This window comes from Mycteria americana, chromosome 11, assembly GCF_035582795.1.
Source record: "Mycteria americana isolate JAX WOST 10 ecotype Jacksonville Zoo and Gardens chromosome 11, USCA_MyAme_1.0, whole genome shotgun sequence".
NCBI lineage: Eukaryota > Metazoa > Chordata > Aves > Ciconiiformes > Ciconiidae > Mycteria > Mycteria americana.
The window spans coordinates 14,295,301-14,322,334 of NC_134375.1; the positions used below are offsets into that span (position 1 = coordinate 14,295,301).

General features: G+C 38.7%; 1 protein-coding gene across 2 annotated transcripts in view; it reads left to right on the forward strand.

Annotated features, from left to right (window-relative positions):
• The window catches only part of PDZRN3 (PDZ domain containing ring finger 3), a 148,372-nt gene that overhangs the window by 115,570 nt on the left and 5,768 nt on the right, over window positions 1-27,034 (forward strand). For both annotated transcript variants that reach the window (XM_075514325.1, XM_075514326.1), the window contains 5 exons: window positions 14,095-14,348; window positions 16,827-16,914; window positions 24,590-24,688; window positions 25,586-25,648; window positions 26,531-26,632. In XM_075514325.1, the coding sequence (XP_075370440.1) occupies window positions 14,095-14,348; window positions 16,827-16,914; window positions 24,590-24,688; window positions 25,586-25,648; window positions 26,531-26,632 (606 nt within the window). The remainder of the gene's footprint in view (window positions 1-14,094; window positions 14,349-16,826; window positions 16,915-24,589; window positions 24,689-25,585; window positions 25,649-26,530; window positions 26,633-27,034) is intronic.

Here is a 27,034-nt window from a genome sequence, read left to right on the forward strand (position 1 = left end):
CAGAATATAAATTATCATGCAAAATTATTTTAACAGGGTACTACTTCGATTTCTGTGCTTCACAAGATAGGTGGGAGGGAATTCTATAGCTTAGGGAGTACATCCAGATAATTAAATGTCACTGTAACTATAAAAATGCATCCTCATGTAACCTACACATAAAAGCAATCACTTAAAATTTAATGGTGAGGGAAATGAAGAATCATTTTCATTTAAAATAACAGCATATAAAAGACAAAAGTTTCAAAATATGCTAGCAGTAACAAATAGCTCTTACAGTCGTTTTATTTTGTATCATCCACGTAACCCTAATATCATGTCATAAGATGACATTGCCATTTCTGAGAAAACTAAAAGAAGCTTTTTTTAAAGTCTGGTTTAGAAAAAATTTGCATAACTTGGTTTTAGGAAATATTGAGCATTGTTACAAATAAATCCCCTTAGCCTTATTTTTTAAAAGTTCATGACTTTGAGATGTAGGCATTCAGAAAACACTTGCAGGAATTAATAGTAGTACATAACTGCACTTTCTCTATTAGGCCAAGAGCTTTAGTGTGGCTGGGAAATTAATGCTTCAATAAATTACAATTCTAGAAGGTCCGGTACGTCTGGCTCTGTAAGTCCTCATAACAGAGAGCACAAAGAGGATCAAATATACCAGGGCTCAGGCTTTATCCCTTCCTCATCCATAGGTAATTCAAAGAGATCCTCTTCATTAAGGGCTTTGGCACATTGCCTACAATTTCTTTTTGGGCCACTGTGAGCTTAATGATGCAGAACAATGGTCTTCCCTCTTGTTGAACACATACCTTATTGTACCTTTAATCACATAATAAAAACCAAATTAAGACACCTCATCATTAGAGTCTATTGTAGCTGTGCATATCAATGCTTTGTATTACAAATACAAAGGGGACTGTGGCAGCTTGAAATCTTGATGCATAACAGCATCACTGGCAATAAGCGTGCTTGTGGCAGCAACATGATGCATATAATATCTTAGATGTATCCTGAGGTTTACTTCCCAGTTGCATGCAGCATATGAAATGAAGTAATTACATGCTATTAGGTTTTGGGTTTCTAGTGAAATGGAAATTTTCTTAAGAAGATTTTAAAGGTTGTGAAAATGGAGGGAGAAGGGGGAAGAAAGAAAACCAGAAAACTGGGAGAGTGTTTTAGACCAGTTTTCCAGTTTGCTTTTCTCAATGTCATCAGCTCCTATACAAACAATAACAGAAATAAGGGCTTTTCCCTTTGTAGGAAGATTCCTGGGGGACCAAAAAGTAATCTCCATTGAAGGAAACTTACAGAAGAATGAGTCATCTGAGGGAAAGCTTTTGAGTTTGTAAAACAGAAAAAAAGATTAGCACCTCAATTGAAGAAACTTTCTGAGTACTTATTTCACTCTAAGCGCACTTGGGAGGTAAGCACCCAGTGAAATCATATCCTAATATTTCCAAGGATAAGAACATGGAGTTTTAAATCACAGATGACTCTAAACTGGATGGGCAATGCTTAAAACTGTTCCCTAGGATTCAAGATGATAGAGTTCATCCAGTTCTCATGGTGGGAAGGTATCATAAAAACAACCCAACAAAACTGGCACTTCCAGCTGAGAAACCACGTGATAAGTGAGTATGGAGACTAACCCCTTCCTCCCGGCTGTCCCTCCAGAAAAAGGATAGAAATGCTGGCACGAAACAAGCTCACGTTGCCGCTGCCCTTGCTTCACATGATCCGAGGTCAGAAGATTTCTGCCTCCGTGATTGTTGAGCTGGCACCTTTCACAAATACTAAAGTTCATATATAAATAAACAGTTGATGTAATGACCTTTTAGTGTTTTAGTAACTTGAAAGCCCCATTTCACATGCTCTTGGCCTGGCACGTCTCTGAGACAAGTAAAAATGACAGCGTTGGTAAAAACAATAGTGGGCAAGCTGGATTTGTCTTTTAAACTAGACTAAGATACGATGCAGCCAAGGTTATATAAGCACCAAGGTCAGCATACAAATTGCTGTGCTAATGAGAAGACTGTAGTGATGAGGAACTAACCGACACTATATTTCATTGGCAACTTCCACCCGCATCACTTACAAGGAGACTATTCCTTCAGCAGAACTCACACACAAACCAGTTGCACTGAGCTGATCACCGATACGGTTCCCTTCACCATTAGAATTCCATTCACATGTTTAGACTTGCAAAAATTAGACTAAAGTAATCAGTCATTAAGAAAGCCTGATTCAAGGAAACAGTCTAACTCGACTTAAGCCTACTGAGCAATGATGTTATCCTAAATCAGGCCAGAATGAAGCTTGCCAAAATAAACATGAAGGTCAAAAAAAATTTCTAATCAAAACTGTAAGATCTAGGAAACAAAAATAATTGCCTCTGTACGTATGCTTTTCACACCCTCAAATTTAATTGGGCAGCCAGAGAATTAGTTGGTCTGTATGTCAGTAGTTTTCCGTTTTAAGACTGAACTGGTTGTGCCAATCATAGTAAACTGGTCTACTCGAAATACACTGTATGGCTTCAGATACTCTGTATGTACACTGTCTGTGCTGCAGCTGAAATTAAGAATAGCGTTGAAGTTATATTCTGTCACTTCACTACCATTAAACTTGACCTCAATAACAGTTGTGAACCTATCACACTTACTTCAAAGTAGGCATGTGTTTGCTTAAACAACATGTTAATTCCAAGGGCTTTGTTCTAGACAGGGTTTTCTACTGCTGAATTAGTGCAGCTGTAGAAAAACTCTGCTTGACAGGCTGGAGACTCATAATCTTCAGAAAACTGCCCTTTAATGATTGTGGCGCCTGTCTGTGGCTCAGGAGTCCCCTTTCTTAATTAGACATTTACCAGAAACTGGCAATTGAAATTTTCCTCTTCACTTGACGATGAATAATGCAATGCCTCTGTTAGGATTTCTCTGGAAGATACTCTTTATTGCATGTTAGAGGAATATTTTGGTCATTAAAGGAACATAAACAAGATGTGATATGAAATAAACAAAATGCCTAATGGTCACCTGTGATATAAATGGATAATTTGACCTACTGTGCACCTGAAATATCTTACTGCTTCATAATCTTCCTAAAATCTACGGTGCTTTTCTTCTTTTCATTGAGCAGATAAAATGCTTAACCATAGCATAGCTTTATTTGGAATTTTTTTTAAGTGATAAATGATTGAAAAGATGAGTTTTGTAATGCTTTACACTTATACATCTGTTTAATGCTATAAAGCAGGTGGCAAGAAGTCACAAGGGAGAAGGCACTAGGGACAATCACTCTGTGCTTTACTGTCACATGTCAGACATGGGCTGGGAAAAAGGAAACATATGGAGTAATGAAAAAGTGGCGATTTAATAAATGTGTTTTGTTGTGTTCATTAATAATGAAACAAAAGGTCAGGCTTCACTTTCACTGGGACAGGACAACTCTACGTTTATACGTACATTGGGATTGTTCCTTTCAGAGGCTCAGTGGGTAAATGTAAGCAGATCCACCTAGCCCTCCTGAACCCGGTAGCCAGTTAAGGATTTGACAGGAGGGTGACAGAATAAATAATATAAATTATACATAAATTTTAACCAAGACTACAATATTGAGTACTTTAAAAAGTGACTGTTGAAGGAAGCCTTCCTATTAATACAGTATATCTTTAGGCAAAAAGCCAGAGGCTACCACCTAAGAGAAAAATGGTAAGCATCATGGCAGTGTTTTCTTACTTGTGTCAATCCAGTGATAATTCCAGATGTGGACATGTTGTAGGTGATTGGACACATTGTCCACTGGCACAGGAACCGGGCATTCTTCATTTCATTTCTAATTGCTGAAACTTCTGGCTTTACACTGGGACACCACCTTAGCTATGTTCAGTAGCACTCCATTTTTCAGACACTACCATCAGTCCCCTTGGGAACACTTGAGAAATAAAATGCTTCACAGAAAGTACAATTGTACAATCAGACTAAAACCCTATTTGGTTTATGCATTTTCATGGATCATGTGCATTTACACTGAGTGAATTAGCTCCTACAGCATCATTTTAGAGAAAGTGAACATTAATATGTTGCAAGCTCACAGCTGATAAGAAAGCCTTTTTAAATTTGGCAGAGTTGCTTGCAGAGTGCAACAGAAGCTCTTGTACCTGACCTGACAGTATCTGTGTAACTGCCATCAATTTTAGCCAAAAAAGGAAAATGAAGGTCTTTTTATCAACAGCACACTATGAGAATTCTAGGCCATGGTCAAGCAGCATGGACTGGAAAGATAGAGTCAGGTGGTGGTGGGACTTCTACCTACATGACACCTTCTGAGGTTTGTGTTCTTCAGCTGAGAACACTGCTCTACTTCTGGGAGCAGATGGCCCAAGATTACAAAGCCTACTCTGCAGATACCAGGTAGCTACTGAAGGAGCAGGCCCTCTTATTAATGAACCCACTCGGATCTGCTGCTGGGTTCCCAGATAGCAGCACTGGGAGTTTTTTCCATCTTTTCTTGGCAGCAACTTCAATAACCCTCTTCAGCACAGATATCTTCAGAGCTATCCACAATCGTTCTTTCCCTGTCTTACATCACTGAGACATTTGTGAAAGGGAGGGAGTGGGAGGATAGACTCAAAAACTAGACGATGAACAACCATGCAGAAATGGGAATGTCATGAATTGGAGTGGTCTTAAACACGGTGTCTTGGAGATCAGTGTTCAGGTTTCAGTTGTGGCGTGCTCTCGTTTCAGTTGTGGCGTGCTCTCATGTGGCCTCAGGTAGATCACTAGCTTGTTTTGTGTTTCATCTTCTCATCTGTACAATACTCCTTTTGTCTTTTTGCTTGCAGCAGGCTCTCCAGAGGAGGCACTGTCTTTTGTTCTGTGTTTGCATAGTCTGATATGCTACTAAAATAATATTAGTATTATTTGAAGGCCTGGTCTATACACCAACTTGCAGTACTCCTATTTTAATTGAGGTATGGTGTTAAATATTGCTAGACTGTCAACTATTTGAACTGTAGGTGTTGGAAGGGCATAGCAGGGGAAAGCTCCCTTGAAATATCTCTTACTCTTACACCATGCTCAAAGTACCCTCTGCATGCCGCTGTTGGAGAAAGGTGACTGGTCTACAGGGACTTTTGGCCTGATTCAGTACAAGAATTGGTTTCTTATGTTACTCCAATTTAGCTTAAATCCATGTAACTTTGCACACTCAACTAAACAGATTAATCGTTTTATGCTAGTTACTATCATTGTGTATTATTTTAAACATAAATATAGGAATATACAGCTTTTAGAAAAGTCCTCGTTCGTAAAAAAGCTGTAATTTGCTGTACTAGACAAATACATAGACATAGCTTTTGCCTCTTGGGAAGAGCACATTTGAGAAGGGCAAGAGCATTTCGATGCTCTTGCCCAAGCAGCCCAAGGTGCCCCTCTGGAGGCATAGTGCTGTACGCGGGCAAATGTAAAGAATGAGAGAAAGTGGGTAATTGCACTTGCTGAATTCTGGTCATTAGTAATTCATGATTATTTATGGCTGTCATTTGTACCTCATAAGTATAATTGATTGGCTCCCTCTGGGTCATGCTACTGAAATGGCAGAAAGAGTCATTAAAAAGGGAGGGCCTGTAAACTTCTGTCTCGGTTTTATATGGGCCAGGGTTATTAAGCCATGAACAAAAGATACACAAAAGATCACCTTTTTAATGCTGGCAAAATACAAAAAAGTGTTTCTTCCCTGATATAAAGTCATTTAACATGATGAATGCGTATTTGAGAGAAGAGGGCTCCAAGTAAACTTTGCTTATAGAGAAAGTACAAGAATCCCAGAAGCCCCAGCATTACTCTAAATCTGTTTTCATTGAAACGACTGATAAAATTCCCCTGTGGTTTTATTTTGAGTCATGATACACAGGAGCGGAGCCTGAGAATCCCACCAAAAGCAGGCACATTTTAGTATGCTATATACAGTACTGGTTTGTTAATACGTACATGTGCTAATTACTAGCAGAATAAAAATTCCTTTATTTCAAGGTTCTTTCTCCTAAGATTTTCCATTTGGAAGTTAATGGTTTAGAGAACAAATGTATTCTGTACTCTTAAGTAAAGAATTTTTCTTTGGTCTTAACTATTTTGTCATGGATGGCTCACAAGGCAGATGGGAAATGCACACACATGGAAACAGTCTATTACTAAACAATATAATTCTGGTTTTTTGAAAAAGAGAGAGACTGTCCATATGAGGGAAATAAAAGAGGGATTAGATGGAACTGCAAGAAGAATTAACCTATATTTTGAACCTTCTTTCTCCAATTCCTGAGGAAAAGGGGGTTTAGAAAATAGGCTTTTTGCTGCTCTAGTTTCTATAAAAATCTTTAAAGTTCTGCTGCTTTTTTCTTAATATGCAGACTTCTTAAGAACTTGCTAAAGAAGTGAATCAGACCATAAAGAGCATTTTAAATGGAGCACAGACATCTCTAGTCTAACAGAACTAGCATTTTTATAGTGCACTTCCCAAGGATTTGCATGCATTTCTACAAAGAAAAGCTGCTTACTCATTCTTAAGCAAAAAAGTTTTTTCTCTGTGACATTTGTGAAACATAGAAGAACCAACAAGCTGTACAATGCATACAAATGTTTACCATTCATGACATTAAACCCATATAAATCAGTCTAACTTGATGGGTGGAAAAATAATTTTCTTTTACAGAAACCTTTCTAGTTTCTGTTGCATACCACCAACACCCAAAAACCAACGTTACACACTATTTAAGCAAAAATAAAGTACTAAATAATTATAACTACACACAGTAAACTCTTACGCCTAGGGATTTTCTCGCTTTCTCAACCTTTCAGTTTACTACTACTGCCAATGTCCAGAGTTAGTTCATCCGTACTATTGCAAGTGAAGTTTGCACATGCTTGAATGCAGAACTCCTCACCTATGTTCACTGAGTGTCCTGCCTCATTCTCTTCTGCAAACCTCCTTCTAGCACGGCGCTGTCCTGTTGCCCTTGCATCGCCTCTCCAGGGCTGCAGGGCTCCCAGGGGCTGGTGTGCGTGCAAGTGGGAAACTGGGAATCAGTTTGAGGAACATCTTTCTTGTCTAAATAACCCAGGTGTGTCAATTCTGCTGTCACAGAAGAGAAAGAACGAATACTGCGTTTTTCATAGGCATTGTATCAGAGGGAAAAGAAAATAAGAATTGGTGGTAACCAGGAGGAAATTTTGTCTATATAAACAAGTGGCACATTTTGATATACCTGAAAGTTCCCCATTTATGTCAGCCTTCAACAAAGTGGCAATTAATTAGTCTTCTCTAAGACCCACCCAGAAAAATAAAACATGTAAATAGCTTACCTGGCAAAATAAATAAACAGCAGCTACTGATAAAGTGACATTTATGTAATAGCACAACTGTGTACTATCATATCAAAATATCTTCCTCATACCTTATACAAAATAAGAACATGTTTTCTAGTAACAGAGTACAATTCTGTCACCTCAGTCATGGCTGCAGCCCCTGTTGACTTGCACAGGAGGTCCAGCCTTGTCCTCGCAGCGTGAAGGCTGGAGGGCTCCCAGCCTCCAGACCTCAGGAAGACTTGGCCTGAAATTAGCATCTGAACAGTGGCAGTTGGCTCAGGAATTGCTGGAGGATTCCAAACCTCTCAGTAGAATAATTGTTAAAGTAGAAGCACATATATATGGTATGAAACAATGTGAGAAAATCTGTCTTCACAAAAGGTATGTCACTGTGCCATATATCCAGAATTAATAGAGGAGGAAGGAGATTTCAACAGGCGGGATGCCAAATGCCTCGCACAGTTCTGACAGAGAGAGAAGCCGTTGTATATCTAATACCTTACACACTTGCAGCACCGTAAAATTATATGGAAAGCCATGTCTTAGCTAGGTAGTGCAAATTCTTCACAAGCCTAAGAAGACATGAGGTTCTTTCCTGTTTTTCTTCTTTTCCTTCTTGTTGATTCACCCATCACTGATTCGTTCTTTCTCCCTCTCCAGTAGCCATGTGTACTGCAGCATCCTATCCTCTGTAATATATATGCATCCAACATTAGATGATGCAGGTTCCTACTATGTTGCAGCTGACAAGCTACTTAATAAGTAGTTACCAAAGCAAGACAGATTTGAAAACAGACTCAAGAATGCCCTTGGGTCTTACCAAGATTACACCCAGCAAAATCCTACTGCCTATTTTCACTCTTTCATCTCCAAGGTAGCACTCAAACTTTTCCAGCCTTTTTCACAGCTCTTAGAAGTTTGATCTCAAATTATAGTCACATTGTATTTGTTCCTTTTGCATCTCCTAACTGTCGTGGGCTATTCTTCAGCAGTTTCACCTGATGTTTAGGGTTCAACAGTGAAGTTCATCTGCTGCTTCCATTTTCAGCCAGATACAGCATATATTGCCATCTTTTTTTTTTCTTTTTATTAATTCCTGTTTATTTTTCTCATCATTTGCCTCTTGGAAATAGGAATTAATGAAAGTCCCATGACTGAAATGAGAGTTTAAGACATCATTTCCATTTATTTGTTTGGTGGGACCCTCCATTTGGATTTGTGTCATGGCCTCCCCTGTTATACCTTGTTGCATCATCTCTTTTTCTCAATTACAAATATACATCACGTTTTACCTTAATTGACCATGACAGCATTTTCCTTTCCATTATCAGAGTTTGGCCGTGCCAGTTGAATGCTGATGGCACTCTCGGCTTCATAACATCTTGCTTTGCTATTGTACTCATCTCTGTTTCAGTCAGAGCCTGAACTAGGGCATTGCAAAGGCAAAATTCCAGTGCCTTTAGTGAGCATCAAATCAAGCTCAAGTGACTATTGTATTTTCATTCCAACTATTAAAAGAAAACTTCTCGGAGGCACTGACCTCCCAGACGGGATTATGCCATGTTTAGCTGTAGATTTCTTGCTGCCTTTACAATGTAGATTTTAGGTAACGTGCTCTTTGTACTTTTGGGCAAAGGAATATAACATACAGTATATACTGTAAATTACTATACTATAAATACTATTCTATTTCATAATCATTACATAATCTATATTTAAAAAAAAAAATCAAGCATCCCTTCCTTATTTACTGTATGGTCTTAATTCAGAGTATTTATCTCTGTGTCTCATGCAGTTGCTAAGCCTACTATCTGGCTCCACCACAAATTTCATCAAGGTCCATTCAGTTCAGTTTAACTACAGCTTTCTCCATATTCAATATATTTTCAATGCAAAGAAGGTCCAAAAGCTAAGCATTTCAACATTTCAGACAAGTTAATTTATCCATCTTTTTTGCCATGAAAGATCCCATTGTCTCTGTCACATGGCATGTAATGTTCTTAAGAAATTATGCATATTTGTAGTTTTTGGCAGTCTTCTCAAGTATTCATATGCATGGATGTTTTTTTCTTCTGTGTTATTTCAGATGTAACTATTTATAAGAAAGAATTTTGCTGAGCACAATTCAGCAGCATTAGGAATAAAGTCTATGATTATAGAGCCACTATTTTTTTAACAAAGTGAAACTGTACAGATATATTTATTGGCTTTTAAGCACTGGGAATAATTGTTTGTCAGTTGTGACAAATTCTCCAGATAGAAACTAAACATTTTAATCAATATCATCTATTTGGTGAAGTTTCGGAAGGACTCAAGATTAGCCACAAGTACTAACTCTACATGGATACCAGAAATCAGAGCATTGAGGTCATCCCAGTATATTTTTCTTCTGCATCATTTTTGTGCTACTAGAAATAAAATACCAATACCTGCTACTTTTTCTAGACAAACAAGCAATTTAGCCCTGTTATACATAAGCAGACTTGAGAATTACTAGTTTTCATTAACCAAATATTGTAGCATTCCCATCCTCATGTCCCTTCAACGGAAAATGATATTATTGATGTGCTGGGATGGGAAATAGTAAAGAAAAGTAAATACAAACTATTCACTGCTCGGTATTTACCACATAATGTAGCAGTTACCCCAGGTTTTTAAGGGCCCAGGTTCAGACAGTGTAATTTCCCTGCTGTAAATCACTTTAAAGCATATTTTTGTATCATTGCATGTTCTTCCGTCATTCCACATTCAGAATCTAATGGTTAACAGTGATAGCTCTGTGCAACCCATTAACTCTTATTTTGTTAGTGCAGTTCTGAACACATCTAATATGTCGGCAGTCCACCACGTTGGCCGAGACTGCCGATCCAAACAGAAACTTGTAGAGCTAAAAGGATTCCACCCAAATTGAGTTCAGGAATCAGTCTCTTGTAAGAAATCCACAGACTGACCCTGAAACCATTCATCACGTAAACAGCTACTGTCTGGAGAATTGTTTGCCTAACGTGATGTGGGTGCTGCCACATTTCATAGAATTACTAACTTCTAAAGACAAAATCCCCAACCATATTTTAGCAGTGCATTAAGAAACCCATCATAATAATAATGGTACAGTGAGTTATGCTTTCATTTTACTATAATCCTTGCTATCTTATCAAACCCATGATATAAAATTGTATATACATCAAATATAAACCCCCTTTTAGAGTTATTTATTTACCATGCTCTGCAGAATCCTAGTATTCTGAAATGTCCGAGTGGAGATTGTCGAATACAAATACCCAGTGAAATGCTCAATTCTGACTTGGATCCAGCAATACAAGATGAAATGTTCTAGCAGAGCAGCCCTGATGCCATTACGTACAGCACTTTTAGTGTCCCTGCCCCAGGTTTTCTCCAGCCCCTCTGTTGGGGCTACCCTTGTGCCAAACGAAGCAGAACAAGGTGAGCACGTGCTCCTCAACAGTCTGATTCACTGGCCGGTATCTACAGTTAAGCCACTGATGAATGGGCATTTGTGACAACCCACACGTAGCAGTTCTGCTGTGGCTGCTGCCAGAGGGGGAGCTCAGCAGTGGCAGCCTCACAGCCTGCAGCAGGCAAGCCTAAGAAATGCTGAGCCCCAACCAAAAGCCAAACGCCAGAAAGTCACGAGCCTTTTCTCCAGAAGGTCCCCTTTGCAGGAGGAGAGGTTTTAGATGAAAATTTAGCTGGCTCTTCTCCCAAATTCTAAGATCTGGTCTCACATCCTTCTGCCTTGCTATGCAGCACTTTTGTCCTGCATTATCAGCTTGTAGAAAACATAGTCAGGATACTACTGAGAAATAATTCCTGTAGTAACAATTTATGGTACAGTCCAACTACCGCCTGTTCCCTGCCTGATATCAACCTGACGTTGAAGTAATGATTATTTGTATAAAAAATATATATGAAAGCACAAAGAGGATGCCAGTGCACAGATTTGCAGAAATAAAATGTCCTAAGGAACCCAAACTAAAATGCAGGCCTGTACCAAACTGTAATCCAAGTTCATTACAATATTGGGGAATAAACTGGAAAGCTATCCTTTGCATGATTTTACCAGTTTTTAGCATAAAGATGTAGAAAGCAGCTCACATGAAAAGCTTCCTGCTCAAGAGCACATTTCTGAAAAACACTACACTTGCTGCAATTTAGATTCTTTTATTTTGATTGCTTGTTGGATTTAGTTGTACCAAAAAAAAGATTAGGATGCACACAGTAAAATGTGCAACATTTAATTTGCAGCAAATAACACAACTGGAACCATAATCAGCATTTCCTTTTTCCAGAGAAAACATTACACTGAACTTAATTTTACAGCTGTACAAATTGTTTTAAAGTAATCTGCTCAATTGGACGAGTTAATGATATTTAATTTGACCAGGCCAAACTTTATATGCTATGCATTACTGTGAGCAACTGTGGTCAATACAAGTGTTTGTGTAATGTAAATCTAATGCTAACGCCTTCCATTCTCAGCTGGGTTAACAGAAAACCTGGTGTCATCGCCTAAGATGAACCAAAGATGACAGCGTAATAAGTATTATGTGCACAAGGTAATTCAGAAGGAATTTAGCCTTTTCAATCGATTCTGCACTCGATTTAACCCTCTTTATTATTACCCAGCTTTTTGCTGTGGGCAATACGTTAAGTATGAGCTAAATTCAGTTACTGTGCTGAGTAATGTTACTCGTTCAGTTGCCCCACTTACTTTAACGGGACTAAACATGGCATAGCACAGCGTGAACTAAGTGCTATCTGATACAAGTAGAGATAGCAGAATCTGGACATATATTTTAGAGTTTTCAATCATATTCAAGAAGCTAATGTGGCAGAGTCACCACATTAGTATACATTTCAGACATGTACAAAAATGATTAAATGACAAAGTAGTAGCCACCACTAATACCTGAGGCTAGACACTATTGCATTTACGATCAGTCAAGGCAATTCATTATTTTTATGCCTTGGAAAAAATATCCTACTCTTCCATGCACTTCCATGCAGAAGGCAACAGTTTCCACTGTGCAACTCATACCTCTGATTAAAGTTGAGAATGCAGTTGAGAATAGCTGTCTGATTGGAAAGAGTACAATGTAAGACATCATTCATAAAGAAAATATATAAACAAAGTATATGAGAAGGACTTGATGAGAAGGACTGCTATGATAGGGGTCCTCACTGTCAGTGCTAGTAGCATCTTCAAACCTCAAATTGCAGTTTACCTCTGCATGTCAGCCAGCACTTGCCCCAGTCCAAAGAACATGACAACAATTATATGATAGCATGATGCTTTAGGATTGTAATTTCATTATACAGCTTTCACTAACACATTGCTCTGGGCAGCTTCTCTTTAATTGTTTCTTTTCATCGGTATTAAAATGCCAACAGTTTGCAGGTTAAACTGGAGTTACCAGTGGTTCCCACTATGTCTGTAACATAGTTCTTTGCATATGAACCCACAGACCTTTCGGATTTGCAGATGTCTCAATAAACAGGTTGAAAGAATTTCAAAAGAAATCTCCATCTTGGGCTGGAAACAGCAGGAAGTGGGCACACATTCAGTCTTTTCACCACAGTTGCCTTTTTGAGTTCATTCCACACTGTTCATTGAGTTCAGCTCCTTTAAAATTACAATCCGTGCAGAGACACACAGAAACATTAAAATTTCTCACGAACCAAAACTCAAAATGAGAATTATGGTTTTACAGCTTTATAAAAATTCTGATAAATATGACCTCATCTCTTTCACAGCCCCTGGGTAGACTTAGATACTTATGGAAGAATTCATTAGAAACCATGTGAGGAAGGAAGCTAAGCATGAGTGAAACGCAAAGCCAGAGTGGGCTGGAAGTGCTCAAGACCTCTCTCTGGATCAGGAAGGACACCTCTGCTTGCCAAAGATTTGAAACCGTAAACCTTGTACTAAAATTGAATGCCTCATCGTGGTTTTGCTGCTGTGAACAGGAGCTTCACTATTCCTTTGAGATAGGAGGGATCTGTGTTCAAATTCTCTTCAGACCCCTGCCTTCCATGGTGTTCTGTTTTGTATAAGTATTCACTCAACCAGCAGATGATGGTGGTGAGATCTGGGGATGGGAAATGGCCAAGCTACACAGACAAAAATTGATTTTGGAAAAACAGCCATGATTGTTTTTTCCTTATTATTTCTATTGCCTATCCCAGTATAGGGATCCTATCCCTAAAATGCAGGGTTTTTATTGCAGTGAATGGGTACCATCATGATGTTTCATCTGAAAAATTGTTTCTTGGACACAGATATATAATTTTGTAATTTCAGCTCTTGTCCCAGTAGTTCTGTTTAGAAACAGGGTTAAAAGATTAAAAAAAAAAAAAAAACCCTAGAAAAATTACAGGATAATCAATAACTTGTTTTGTTTGAACAAGACCTGAGGGATTTCTAATCTGCAAGAAACAAATGGGATGCTGGTTTGTACTTTAGTTCAAAGAGTGAGCCCAGTAAAATCTAACTATCTAAATAAAAAGCAGAGAACAGGATTTGTAAAGTTACTGTAGCGAAAGGGGGAAATGAGAGATGCATAACATTGCATAAATAGTTCCTGGTACTTGCTGTATGTACCTTTAGATGGAAGCTGAGACTTTAAAATTAACAGCCAAACCCAACGAAGATATCCTCCACTTTCTGACTGTTTCTCTCATTGCTTTGGTTGCTTTCTTCCCACAGGTCAATGGGAAGGATTTATCTAAAGCAACACACGAGCAGGCTGTGGAAGCATTCAAAACGGCCAAGGAGCCCATTGTGGTGCAGGTCCTGAGAAGAACTCCACGCACCAAGGTCTTCACTCCTCCTCACGAGTCCCAGCTGGTAGATGTGGGCACACAGACAGATATCACTTTTGAACACATCATGGCTCTAAGCAAGATGGGCTCCCCTACTCCACCCGTCTCTGTGCTAGACCCGTACCTCCTGCCTGAAGAGTAAGTAACCGTTTGTGAAGCCCTTGAAAATCCTTGCATTCCTTATGTGGCACATTAGAAGTAGTTCACAAACTCACCTTTACTTGCTGGTGAACCTGTACTCCCAGAAGTAGCCAGGATTCATACACCATTGAGCCATAACTCAAAACTTTTCCATTTTTTGTACACACTAGCAAGCCATTACTCACATGAGTAATGCCACTGAGTCACAACATGGCCTCATAAAGCTCATTTTTTGCTGGCATTTGATGGATAAAGTTATTGCTTCTTGTAATTCCTCTCACTGCCTCTTTGGGTTGCTTATGTTTTAACTTTATTTTTTATGGCTGCCATAAATTGTGTAATGCTAAGAGCTGCTACATTCTGTTCCAGTGTATTAATTACTTTATTATAACCCTGCAGCGATGTTACTCAAATAAATTATTTTCTAGGACTAAAATTACTTACCAGTGCTGTCATGGATGTTTTAGAATCAAATTTTAATTATTGTTAATGGTAGTTTGATGCTTTTGTACTTACAAATAAAAATGACAATTATCTCCTGGCACACACACACCACGCCCTCACACGCTGTTCGAGAGGAAAACGGCTCCCCAAGGAACCCATGCAAATTGCCTGTCATCTTGCCACGCATCTCCACAAGGGAAAAAGTAATAGAAGGATTCTGAATGTCTCAGTTGCTGCGTATAAGAGACTGTGATCTGGTCAATCCACAGCAATACCTGGTTTTGAGATGGTCCTGTACATGGTGAGAGGCAGTGCTAATGTGCACGTGTCCTGGCTGTGCAGTACAGCTCTGGAAGGGGAACCCCACAGAGAGCCTGAGCTGCAGACATCGGCACACAAACACCCCAGCACACCACTCCAAACATCCCTGACAGTGCTCCTAGGAAATAGAGTTTGACTACAAACAGGCACCGATCTTGTACTGCTCCTAAGTGACGTTCACGGCACGTTAACATTCACACTTTCAGCCAGGAACAGGGCTTCTGTGTGCAATGTCTGCTCCTCTCATGACTCTCAGTGCTGATTACTTGAAAGATGGTTCCATCAGATATTACTGCATGGCCACCTATTCCCAGCCCATTGAAAACAAGCACAGCTGCATGTTTTAGTGGAAACATTTGGCAAAAGGCTAGCTTTAAGCTTGTTTGCAGTGAACAAGCAGCAGTGCTTAGAGCACTGTGGAGAGGACACACTTATTCTTGGAGCACCTACACTGCATACCCGCAAACACATTTGCAAGAGGGGTTTCAATACCTGCGACTTTCCAACTGCAAAACCAAATACACGAGGAAAACGGCAAAGACTAATTCATAACGAACCATTTACATTGCAACATGCCTGCATAATACCAGCTCAGTCCTATCAAGTAACTTCATATTGCCCCTTAATCGTTAGACGTAGATTCCAACTGCTAGCATCATCGGTGGCCTTACTTGGAGCTGTAGATGTTGGTCTTAACCACATAGCCTGCCTCACGGCTATCCCTACGTACAAGGGCAGCCAGTTAGCTATTCAAGTATGCACGTGCAAGCAAACAGTCATTTTTTTCCTAATGCTTCCTGTAACTTCTCCAAATCCCATTCAAAGTAATCTCGCCTGCATATAACAGCTTGGGTGTCTTAGCCAATTAGCAGATGCTGTTACGTAAATAGCCTCACACTTACAAAGAAACACGTATCTAGTTAACAGAGAATTAAAAGGAGTTTACTTTCATTGCAGAAATAAAATTCCAGCATAGAAAAAAGCGATCACAAGAGCATTACACTGCCTACAACTTCCAAAGTATAGACAATGAAACTGTCAGAGAGCTCAAGTTGTGAAAAGCAGCATGCCAATAGTGAATGGCAATATGAAGAGTGGTGCATATTGAAATAGTATTTAAATCATTATGCACAGCCTATTGCATTCAAATCAATCAATAAAATGCTGTTGATCCAAATAGCTGGGTGGCAAATTATTTTTATAATACTTAGCAATTTGATACAATTTTGTGTCTTTAAGGCAAAGTAAAAATACCAAACAAGTAGGCAAGGGTGATTTTACTTGCATGTCTGCAAATAATCTGAGTTTATAAGTAAATAATCTAGTATTCCCTCTCATCTTGAACCCTTGCAAATATCTGCCCGCTTAGCTGTCACCTGGTACCCCTTACCCTACTTTGCCGCTATTCTGTGTATTTTGTCCCCAACTCAGCTTTACATTTGGAGAAAAATCATTAATAAATGCTAAGACTCTTTAAAAGTCTCATTCATCATCAGGTGCCAAATGTTTTAGACTCCTCTTATAATACATGTAATTTTGTTTAATACATTTATTAGTGTAAACAATATAGTGTATATAATTAACCACATGCAACTTCTTGGTTTGGTTGTTAGTCCATCATGTTCACGATGACTTGCTATAAGCTTGGAATGGATTAATATGCTAACTAGAGTACTGAGTGCTGTCCTAAAATACACCTTTTTTTTCCAGCCATCCATCAGTGCATGAATACTATGACCCAAATGACTACATGGGAGGAATTCATCAAGAAATGGACCGAGATGAGTTGGAACTAGAGGTACTTAGTCTTTAGTAACTATTTCATTTACTGAAAGTTTAACATGTGCGTATCATGGTCTTCATATGTATATAAAGTGAAAAGACATTTCAAAGCAGTTATTTGTAATAACATTGCTCATTAGTTACTTTGCAAACCTTACTGATACCTTTAGCAGTGTATTTCACTGTGTGCCATGGACTGATGAGCCAGATCTTCAGCTAACAAATTAACACAAATAATGAAGTCACTGATTCCATTAATTAAATTCTGTATAACAATGCTGATTTAGACTTTCTGAAAATCTGAAAGACTTTGCAGGTTTACTGAGTGGCAGGACCAGTTCCACATAGTCACAGTAAAAATGCATGAGTTTCCCTTAAATATTCCCCAGCTGAGAAACAGATGTTCTTGATCATATAATTTTAGAAGTATTTTAAGTTTACAAGACAAGACCAGAATAGATATGCCACTATGCTAAGCTGTTCCTCCCTTTTTCATTCCTGAAAAGTTACATATGTATACATATAAAATTATAGATAACAAAAGTTGAACCAGTCATGAAGATATGCAAGTCCTTTTTCCTGCCAAATCTTCAAAAATCACTTTTGGTTTTAGTGCTTGTATATCCTATCAGAAGTTCATCTTCAGTTTTCTCATTCTTAATTTTAATAACCTGCTCCCAACCATTCAGAGTACAGCATATAAATTGTGGGCCTTAGTTCTGCAAGATACTTAAGCAATACTGACCCACTGAAGTGTTTTTAATCATTTGTAATAAATAGCAGTAAGGTATCTCAATACTTCTAAATACTGCCAGCAATGTCTGACCCAGCTAATCCATTCAAGATTATCAGTCGGTGAATAGTTTACTCTTAGCTTGCTTGCACTTCTGATTTCTTAGATCCTGGTCCTGCTAATGCTTATTTGTCAAAGCAAGCGATGCTGACCTGTCTGTAGCTCTGTTTAAATCAGTGGTAGATTTATCAACAGCTTCAATGGGAGCAGAGTTCAGTCGTTCTATGAGCACAAAGTTGTTCCCTTCTATAAAAGTGTTTGCAGGATCAAGGACTAAAACCCCATAAAAAGTTTGCAAGCTGTTCTCAAATTCTGCAGATCTGGTAGTAATTCATCTCTGTATACAAACGCAAATCAAAGTCAGGATAAAATCAAAGTGCCAGTAAAACAAATGCTGTTTAGCAGACTTCAAGGCCTTACTTTTCAAACAAGTGCCTTTTTTTTCTGAAATAAAAACAAATACATTATAGATTTCAGTCTTAAGGAAAAATGTAGAACAAATTAGTATTTTCTGCCAGTGTCTTTTCAAAATTTATCTTCTAGGAAATCTAATATTGTGGATAAATTATATTGCTTCCATTAGAAGGTCAACCAGTTGAGCTGAAAACAGTTTAAAAAACATGCACTTCAGTAGCCAGACGTTAATATGCCTTAAATCACGACATTAATAATTTTGACATTGATATAGTACTTGATGGCAAAAGGTGATCAGCTCGGTAACACAGGGAGATGAACATTAGAAAATGTAGCCTAACAGTATTTCTTAAAAACCACTAAAGATTCTTGTTCAAATCGTAGAGACTATGATCAATGGTAAGGTCAAAGTGCTAACAGGGACTCAACTGGCTAGTTGCTTTTTTGTTTGCCTTTTGATAGATATGTTTTAAAAGACCACAAAGGCACTGTTTCATTGACTACAGCAGGAATGTCTAAAGAAAGCAAGCCATCAAGTCAGCCTTCTGGGCTTCTATGTCCATAAAATGTGCTTTGAATTTAAATCAGAACCTCCTCATCTAAACTTTTATGGTCTATAACTGACTGGTTAGTGATTCCTAACAAGTAAACAAGACAAAAAGAGTGAAATACCCAAGTTCACAACAAGCTTCTAATGTAAATATCCGTAGGAAGGAATTTATGCTGGCAGTATTGCCAAGATGCCAAAATTGTGTTCTCGGTTTTATCTCTCATCATTTATCTTAAAATTGATGACTCAGAGGTAACTGCCATATATTCCCTACTACAAAAATAAATAAATACCATTTCTTTGCTTTTGAAGTTTACATGCCGCAAGGAAAGAGGGACTAAATCCTGAACTACTATTTTATTATAAATTAAAAGTACATTCATTCTTCACAGAGGCCCAGCCAGAAGTCATTTCAGGTTCATAAAGGAAGAATAATGTCACTCCAGGATTCCCCAGCAGCGTCATGAGTTAATATGTTTATTCAAACAAGTCTGTCCAGCTGTCAGACACGCAGCCCAAGTGATGGCTTTCTCAGTGTGTTAATTTTCTCAGATGACAAAGGAGAACATTCTACATCAAAAAGGGGGCTTGTTCTCTCACATTTGACTTTGTCTTTACTCTTTCCTATATGCAACTTGTATGTAGGTCTTGTTTTCTGAGTAGAGAACTGAACTGAGCTGAATAGCTAGTTGAGACTAAGTACAGCTTGGAGATGAAAAACTACATGAAACGGTTGCTAACTGCTAAGAAATCTCCCTTCTGATACTCTCACTCAGTCTTGGACAGAAGTGAAGTCTTCACTTCAAAAGACTGAAGAAGGACAACAGATTCATTCAAATAGCTTTTTGCCCTCCCAGCGCACAGCTTGCACAGTGTTCCCAGCATGAAACCACAACATCTGATCAGCAAAAAATGAACACACTGAGCACCAAAATCCATGCTTCCAAAATCTGAAATTAATACTTCACGGCTTTTAGGAAACCATAAATAAAAGCTGAGTACCAGGGTTTCGAGCTCTCCCCTTTACGTACTTTGCTACTTTGGTTGAAAGTTTTCTTCCATTTCTCCAATAATCTATTTGCCGGGGATGGGAGGAGGCAAGAGGTAATTATTGGAACATGGGAATCAGTAGGCTCCATCACAGGCACTCTGCAATTTTTATTCCATCCTGGTTGTAAAGCATCTGAAAGGACCTTTTGTGCGAATATATTTCTTCTCTGTGGAAAAGTCCCGCTCTGCAGGGGGTTGTACTGATCAGGAGCTTCTCAAGGCATTAGCGTGTCTCTGAATACAAAAGACTTCAGCCCTAGCAGTCCTGCTCCAGCGGTGGTTGAATAGGTAAAGGTTTAAAAAGCAGTACCTTCCTTCAGCCTCACAACTCTACTTTCTGAGACAAGTATTTGTATATTCTTTGTCTGGAACAAATCCAAAAGTGGTAAAACATTTCAACTTGCTGAAAGGTTGTCCTCCCTTAGCTCTCTGGAGGACTTCAACCTGGCCTTAACACCTCTTACTGCATGAGAAAGGTCTTAATCGTGGACCATTGGCAATCTGCTTGGCAAAGAGCCTGGGCGTCCTTCAAGTTACCTTACTTAGGCATCCTAAACCCTTTTTCATCAGGGTGAGAAGCAGTTTTCTTCAGCCTTCCCCGGCACCACTGATGACTTAAGCTAGTCCAGTCTCTGTGGTCCATCAGAGAATTACCATCATAGAGCTGGGCTGGCACAGAAACCTCTGGGTAGATTTTTCCTTCTTCTCTAGGGCAAAGAATTTTGGAAAGAAAACCTGTTTTATAAAATTTTCTTCTCTGAAAAGTGGAGGGATGGGGTTTTTGCTTTTTACCTATGTTGAAAACCACATTTATGTGAAAAGACAAATGTAAAGATCACTTTGTTTAGCTTCAAGACAGCAAGAACAAGATTTTTCCTCCTGCTGTACCAGGGTCAGTTGCCAAAAGGTAGTGAGAAGGCCTCATGCAGTATAAAAGGAAATAGTTCTTTATATTTATTTCCCTGCCATTCTTTTCTGGATAAAACCTATTAATGGAATAGCAAAAAAGTGGGCCCTGCTGGTCAGTTATGTCAGAAATCAGCACAGAAAAAAAAATCACCACTTTTTACAGAGACAGACAAAAGGACAGAGTACTTCTCATGCAAGCTTTGGATAACGCTTTCTGAATGTTTGAACTTTTTTTACCCATCGTCCTCTCATTTCAGATTTCTACTGCTCATTTCTGTCTTGTTAGAGAAAGGACTTTGATTTTTATAAATTTGCAGGCAAGCCATAATTTAAATCAGCAGTACAATAATTCAATAATCTGTTGCAAATGAAGGATCTTCTGAGCTTATAGAGGTTAATTTACATCACTTAATCCTAATTCATTATTATGAGCGGTTGCAGGTATAATGTCATAGTGCATGTTCATTTCTTCTTGTCTTGCTTCAAATGCCATATGGATTTCGGTAACTAGCTCTTTGAGCCCTCCTTGGCTCTACATTTGATACGGAGCCAATAATCTTTCAGACAGTTGTCTTGTGCAGACTCTGTTTTGAAATAGCATACAAAAACTTCTCTTGAACATCTCTCAAAATGTCACTTTTACCTGATCTAAAGAAGCAGATTTTAATTATCTGTGTATGTAAAAGTTATATCATATATGAAATTTTTACATGTATCATATTAACGCAGCCCCAACATAACTGCACTCTGTGGGTGCCACCATTCTCTGCTAACTAATTTCTGCAGATCTAGACCAGGTGTTGAATACTTCAGTGTCTCCCTTCTGCAATGTAGGCAGCTGATGTATTTCATATTATTTTATACAGAGTTCGTGACAATAGTATCTGAGCCCCAGCTGAGCACTAAATAGTCTTTCATCTCAAGACTGTACAGTACACCAGACTAATCTGAAAGAGCACACGTCTAGCTGGATCTCTGGAAGCAGTCCAGCTGCTGCTGTGCACACAGCGGCTGCTGTCCGCAGCGGGAGCGCAGAACACTGCAGGCTTGCAGGATCAGGCCCTTGGGCTGTCCAGAAGCTCAACGCTGAAGACAGAGGAGTAAGAAATAGCAAGTCCTGTACTTTTCAGACATGTGAACTTACACCTTCAAAGTTCTCCAGGCCCATATTAATTCCTAGAGTTTAATTAATTCCTGGTACAATTACACAAGCTACTGTAATACCTGCACTTGCAGGTGCCAGTTTTCTATTTTCCCCTTTCATGTATCTGTGCATTATACAGACTCAACTCTGAATACAGAAAATAACCTTTGCTTTGAAGACTCCGGTGTTGATTTTTCAACTCCAACTGGAATTGCACACTTTTATCTCTCAAATATTTCAAACCTTTATGGTTATATTAAAACTTCACTGACTCAAAGACCCATAGAAAGCAGCTGCTCCTATCTTTAAGTACACAAAATTATCATATTTGGGTAGCATCAAACCCACTTATTCTATTCCTACCAAGGACTAGAGGGATTGTACCCAAGGGTAAGTCTGTCAACTAATTCCTCATAAAAATTCAAGTTCTAAACACCTGCTCTAAAAATTTTTTGTTTGCTTTAGCTTTTTGCTGCTTTATTTGTGAGTGTGTTTTTAAACAATATATATCTGTTTTCCTTTTAAAATATATATTATTTAATTTACCAGATGATTTATTACCTTCCAGTATATCACAGGTGATGTCTTATAAGGATGGTGCACTTTAAATATAACCCCATACTTATTTTTAAATTATAATAATACCTTTTATTAGTTGTACGCTGTTGGAAAAACACCGATTGTTACTCAAAAGATGTGGCAGGTAAGAATGAAACTAATAGCTTGCTCCCTCCTCTCCTTCCGCTCCAAAAGGTGCTGGCAAGTGTATATGGTTACGTAGAATCTATTTAAATAATGACCAAGTCACCATGGTTTTTTGGCTTGGGTTTTTTTTTTTTAGTTTTTGTGGCATTTTTTAACATTATATATATATTTTCACCACCAGTATGACAAACAGTAGAATGAGCTACAGCACTAGTTTCTTGCCACTATTTCATTGCCATGTTTTCAAATCAGTAAACCATACAAAAACTTTCCTGAAGACATGAAATCTTTTTGTTAGAGTATGCAGGAAATACGGGGATCATTCTAGGCCTGAATTAGGCCCAATGCACAAATTCCCACCTAGTCCCCAGTTTGCACCATGATTAAATGCGGAATAAACACATTGACTGCAGTGACGTTCCCAAGGATCAAATGAGATCAGAATCAAATCCACTTTGTCTCATCTTTTCTCCTGAAGAATTTCCATCTCCTCTCTAGAAAGCTCCAAAAGCTTTAGAGATCTGAAAAAAAACCCCACTATTAAAGCATTGTGTTCAAACCTTTAAGTAACAAAAGAGGGAGAAAAAGAGCAGCAGTTCACCATGGATACTATTGATTGAAGCCATTTAAATACCATCTGAAATGTCACTGACATTTACAGCTACGTTTCTTTAAAAAAAAAAAAAAAGAAATTACACATGTTGACAAGTAAATAACATGAGATTGCTGATCTTGGCAGCTGTCATCTAGACATGCCAATAAATTATTCATATCAGCTTGTTTTATTGTCTTGCCCCTTACAAATGGCACAGCGCAGGTCAAAACAGAGAGACATTCAGAAATAATGAGTCACGTTATCAGGGCTTTTCCACTGGAACGGACGGGTCCAAGCACAAGCGTGCAGTTCAGGGTCTGCCCTTGGGCTGGGACAGCCCTCGGATCCCGCACGGGCTGTACCCTCTTTCTCAGCCTGCGTCCCTTTGCCCCCTGCCTGGTCCCACTCTTTGCCTTCGCAGCAATGGGGCTCGAGCCCCACAGCCACCTCCTCCGTCCTGCCTGGCGTTAGCTGCAGAGGAGCGGGACCTTTCAAAGCCTCGCTCACTGCCAAGCACGCTTCTAAGGGAAGTAAAATCCACAACTGCAGTTGCTATTACACCTCTGCTGATGAGGAAACATCCTTTCTCCCTCTGGCAGCATCCTCAGGACTGACATAGCAGTCGCAATAAGCTGATTAATGGTTAAGCGCGTTAGGCTCCCCAGGGTCCTTAGGCTGCCGGGATGTCCCTCAGAAGCAAGAAGGCAGAGCTGAAAGATGCTACATGGATGGTCACGCTGACCGCCCATCAGCCAGGAGCATCCCACAGCTTGCGGGTATCTCCACGGATTTTACAACCCTTTAGACCAACCAGTGTCACAGAGCAGCAGCAAATGTAGGAAAAAAATAACCCACATTAAATCCTCATGGCAAAAAAGCAGAGAGGAAGAACATATATTTTTAAGATGGCTTAAATGTCTCCAAGACTAACAAGACCACCAAAGAGCACTAGAATGATAAACCATGACCTGCTGAAACCAAACCCTTGCAAGATACTGAAGTGCTTATTATATTTCTATTACCAGTACTGAATGCTTTGCTGACAATATATTGATCTTCAGTCACGCTTTTGAGAAATTTATTACATCATTTCAGGAAAATTACACAAGTTAAAGTAATAGAGTATTATATTTTCCTCTGAAAAGCCAGAAAATTTCCCTGCTTATAAGAAAATATATATCAGCCATAGCAAATATTGAAATCATACTTTATAAGTATTTTAGCATTTGAAGTCACTACATGAAATATAGGTAATTTTTCTTCTCTAAGATCAATAAAAGGTCTGTTTTCAAAATGACTTCATATTGATTGAAGGGTCAAAAATGCCCCAGGTATTGATTGTCTGCATATAATCACGTTTTGCTCAGTAAGTTAACCTCATCTACAAGTGACATGAAAAGGGATCCACTATATCACTTAAGCAAAATATTTTCATTGTATTTGAAAAATTGCTTTCATCAGTCACCAGTGTCTCACTGACAATGCATTTTCTTCTTCTTTTCTTTTTTTTTTTTTTTTTTTTAAACCTCAGGAAGTAGATTTACATAGAGTGAACAGCCAGGACAAGCTTGGCCTTACTGTATGTTACAGAACGGATGATGAAGATGACATGGGTATTTATGTGAGTGAGGTAAGATCGAGCTGATTTCTATAAGATACCATTTGTCTTTTAAACTGCAGTGTTGGGCATTTAAGACATTTGTCTTCTGTTTGTACCATGTTCGACAAACACCCAGAATGCAGTAATTGGAAGAAATCTAATTATTTTTCATTTTCGCTAAACTGTGTGAAATCCTGCATCCATTGAAGTCAAACTTCCTTATATTTACATTTAGTCTTAATTTTTCCCCTAACACAGTCTCAGCGTTCAATTTCCGATGACGCTTTCAAAGTATTTTTAACATACTCTCCCTTTAATTTTTGTTCTCAATTATTCCAGAAAAAATATAAATGGAAAAAAAAAAAAGCCAAAACCCACACATTTTTATTTGAAAAGATTTGGGGCCCATTTGTCTCTCTTTGCCACCTTTCATGAAATAAGTAGCGTTTTATAGATAATCATTTTATCATGTAGATCCATTTCAAATTAGTAGCAGCAGTTTGGAGAAAGAAACTGATAACTAAATCTAAAATCTTACATGAAAGTGCATCACTTAGGACATAATCTTTCCTGTTCTGTATGCAAAAACTGGTTCTAATCAGAGCACTGTGTTATAAAGCAAGATGTTAAATTATGAGGTAACTCGATATCATGCAAACATCATAAACCTACATTCTCTGAAGACACATCTCAGGAAGAAATGTTTTGGTTTTGACTTGATGATTTTAATTTGCATTTCACTTTCTCTGACATAAGCAAGGAAAAGTCGTGTAATCACTAAGCGAGATGTAACAACCACAGATACAGCAGCAATGACAGACACACTGACTTACAGTATCAGTCATACTACCAATACTGGGTTTAAAATGGGAAGTAAATACTGAGCTCTCAAACCTTCAAAGCACTCACAGTTCTCTTATTTTGTAGATTGATCCCAACAGTATTGCTGCAAAAGATGGTCGACTCCGAGAAGGGGATCGTATTATTCAGGTATGTGTGTAAATGGTCAAAAGTCTGCTAACTCACTATAATCTGCTGCAGTATCTTTATTTCAGTAAAATTTTTAAAAATCATTCCCTTCAGACTGGTATTCATATGCTTCCTTTTAACTTTCTGAGGATATTTCCCTTTCCTCTGCCGTACCTCGCTTAGATTTTGATCGTTCTGGCCAGGTAAAGCCCTATATCGGCCCTACTCTGCAGGCTAAGCATTTTGTCAGCAGATATCATCTGTTTCCAGCGCATACCCTGATACACTTCCACTTTTAAGTCTTCCTTCTACTACAGAAACCCTCTATTTTGGCCCAAGTAATTATTCCTCTTTGCAGAATCTCTCCGGGGAGCCCTATTTATTCACAGGGATGTTAGTACTTGTTCAGCAGGCTGAACGCCCAGTGCTGTGTGCCAAAATGAGTCGTCGTCCAAGTGCAACGATCCTACGCCATAGGGGCTTTGTCAGAAGTGGTCTATCTTCTGCACAGACACTAACACGAGTAGAGGACCACATCCCATTCAGTCTTTGGGAGCAGCATCCACAGCCTCACCTGCCCCACACGAGGACATTCCTGTTCCTTTCCACCCACCAGACCTGATGTTACAATTCTGCTCCTGCCCAATTCTCCTCCTCCAGTTTCTGTCCTCATAACAAGGCTCCACACATCACATGCAGAGGTATGGAACAGCTTCTCGTGTCCGTACCAGTACACTTGCCCAACACTTACGTGAACAACACAGCTGGAGATGTGAACAGGGACTGTGCCTGGCCTGTGCTGCACTGGGATCTATCCAGCCATGCAGTTCTGTAGAGCTCATCTCAGCAGCATTTAAGTATCCCTATGAAAGGATTTCATTTCTGTTGCTCTTTTCTTTAAAGATCAATGGCATAGAGGTACAGAATCGAGAAGAAGCTGTGGCACTTCTCACCAGTGAAGAGAGCAAGAATATCTCCTTACTTGTTGCAAGACCAGAAATTCAGGTACTGTAGCAACAACAAAAAACCCTCTCTTGAGTCTTAATTAAGAATTGCTCTTTTGTGGAAAGCAGTTAGCATCTTTTGAAGAATTTTAACCTACCTAAATCTACCAAATCTACCTAAAACCATATTATACAGTTTGACTGGACATATATATGGTCTAAAATAATGAAATTCAGCAGTCACAGTACTTATATATATTTTATATTAAAGTTCAATTTATAAGACATTCAGGGATTTATATATGCTGCAATGCTAATACAAACATCAGTGCACGGTATTATGAATGGTTTCAAGCCATAGCTTTGGAGAACATACTGAACTCTAATTCCTATAGCTATTGACTATTCATCCATTAAAACACCTATTATTTAGCCTGTTATACACCATCTCTTAATGTAGTTA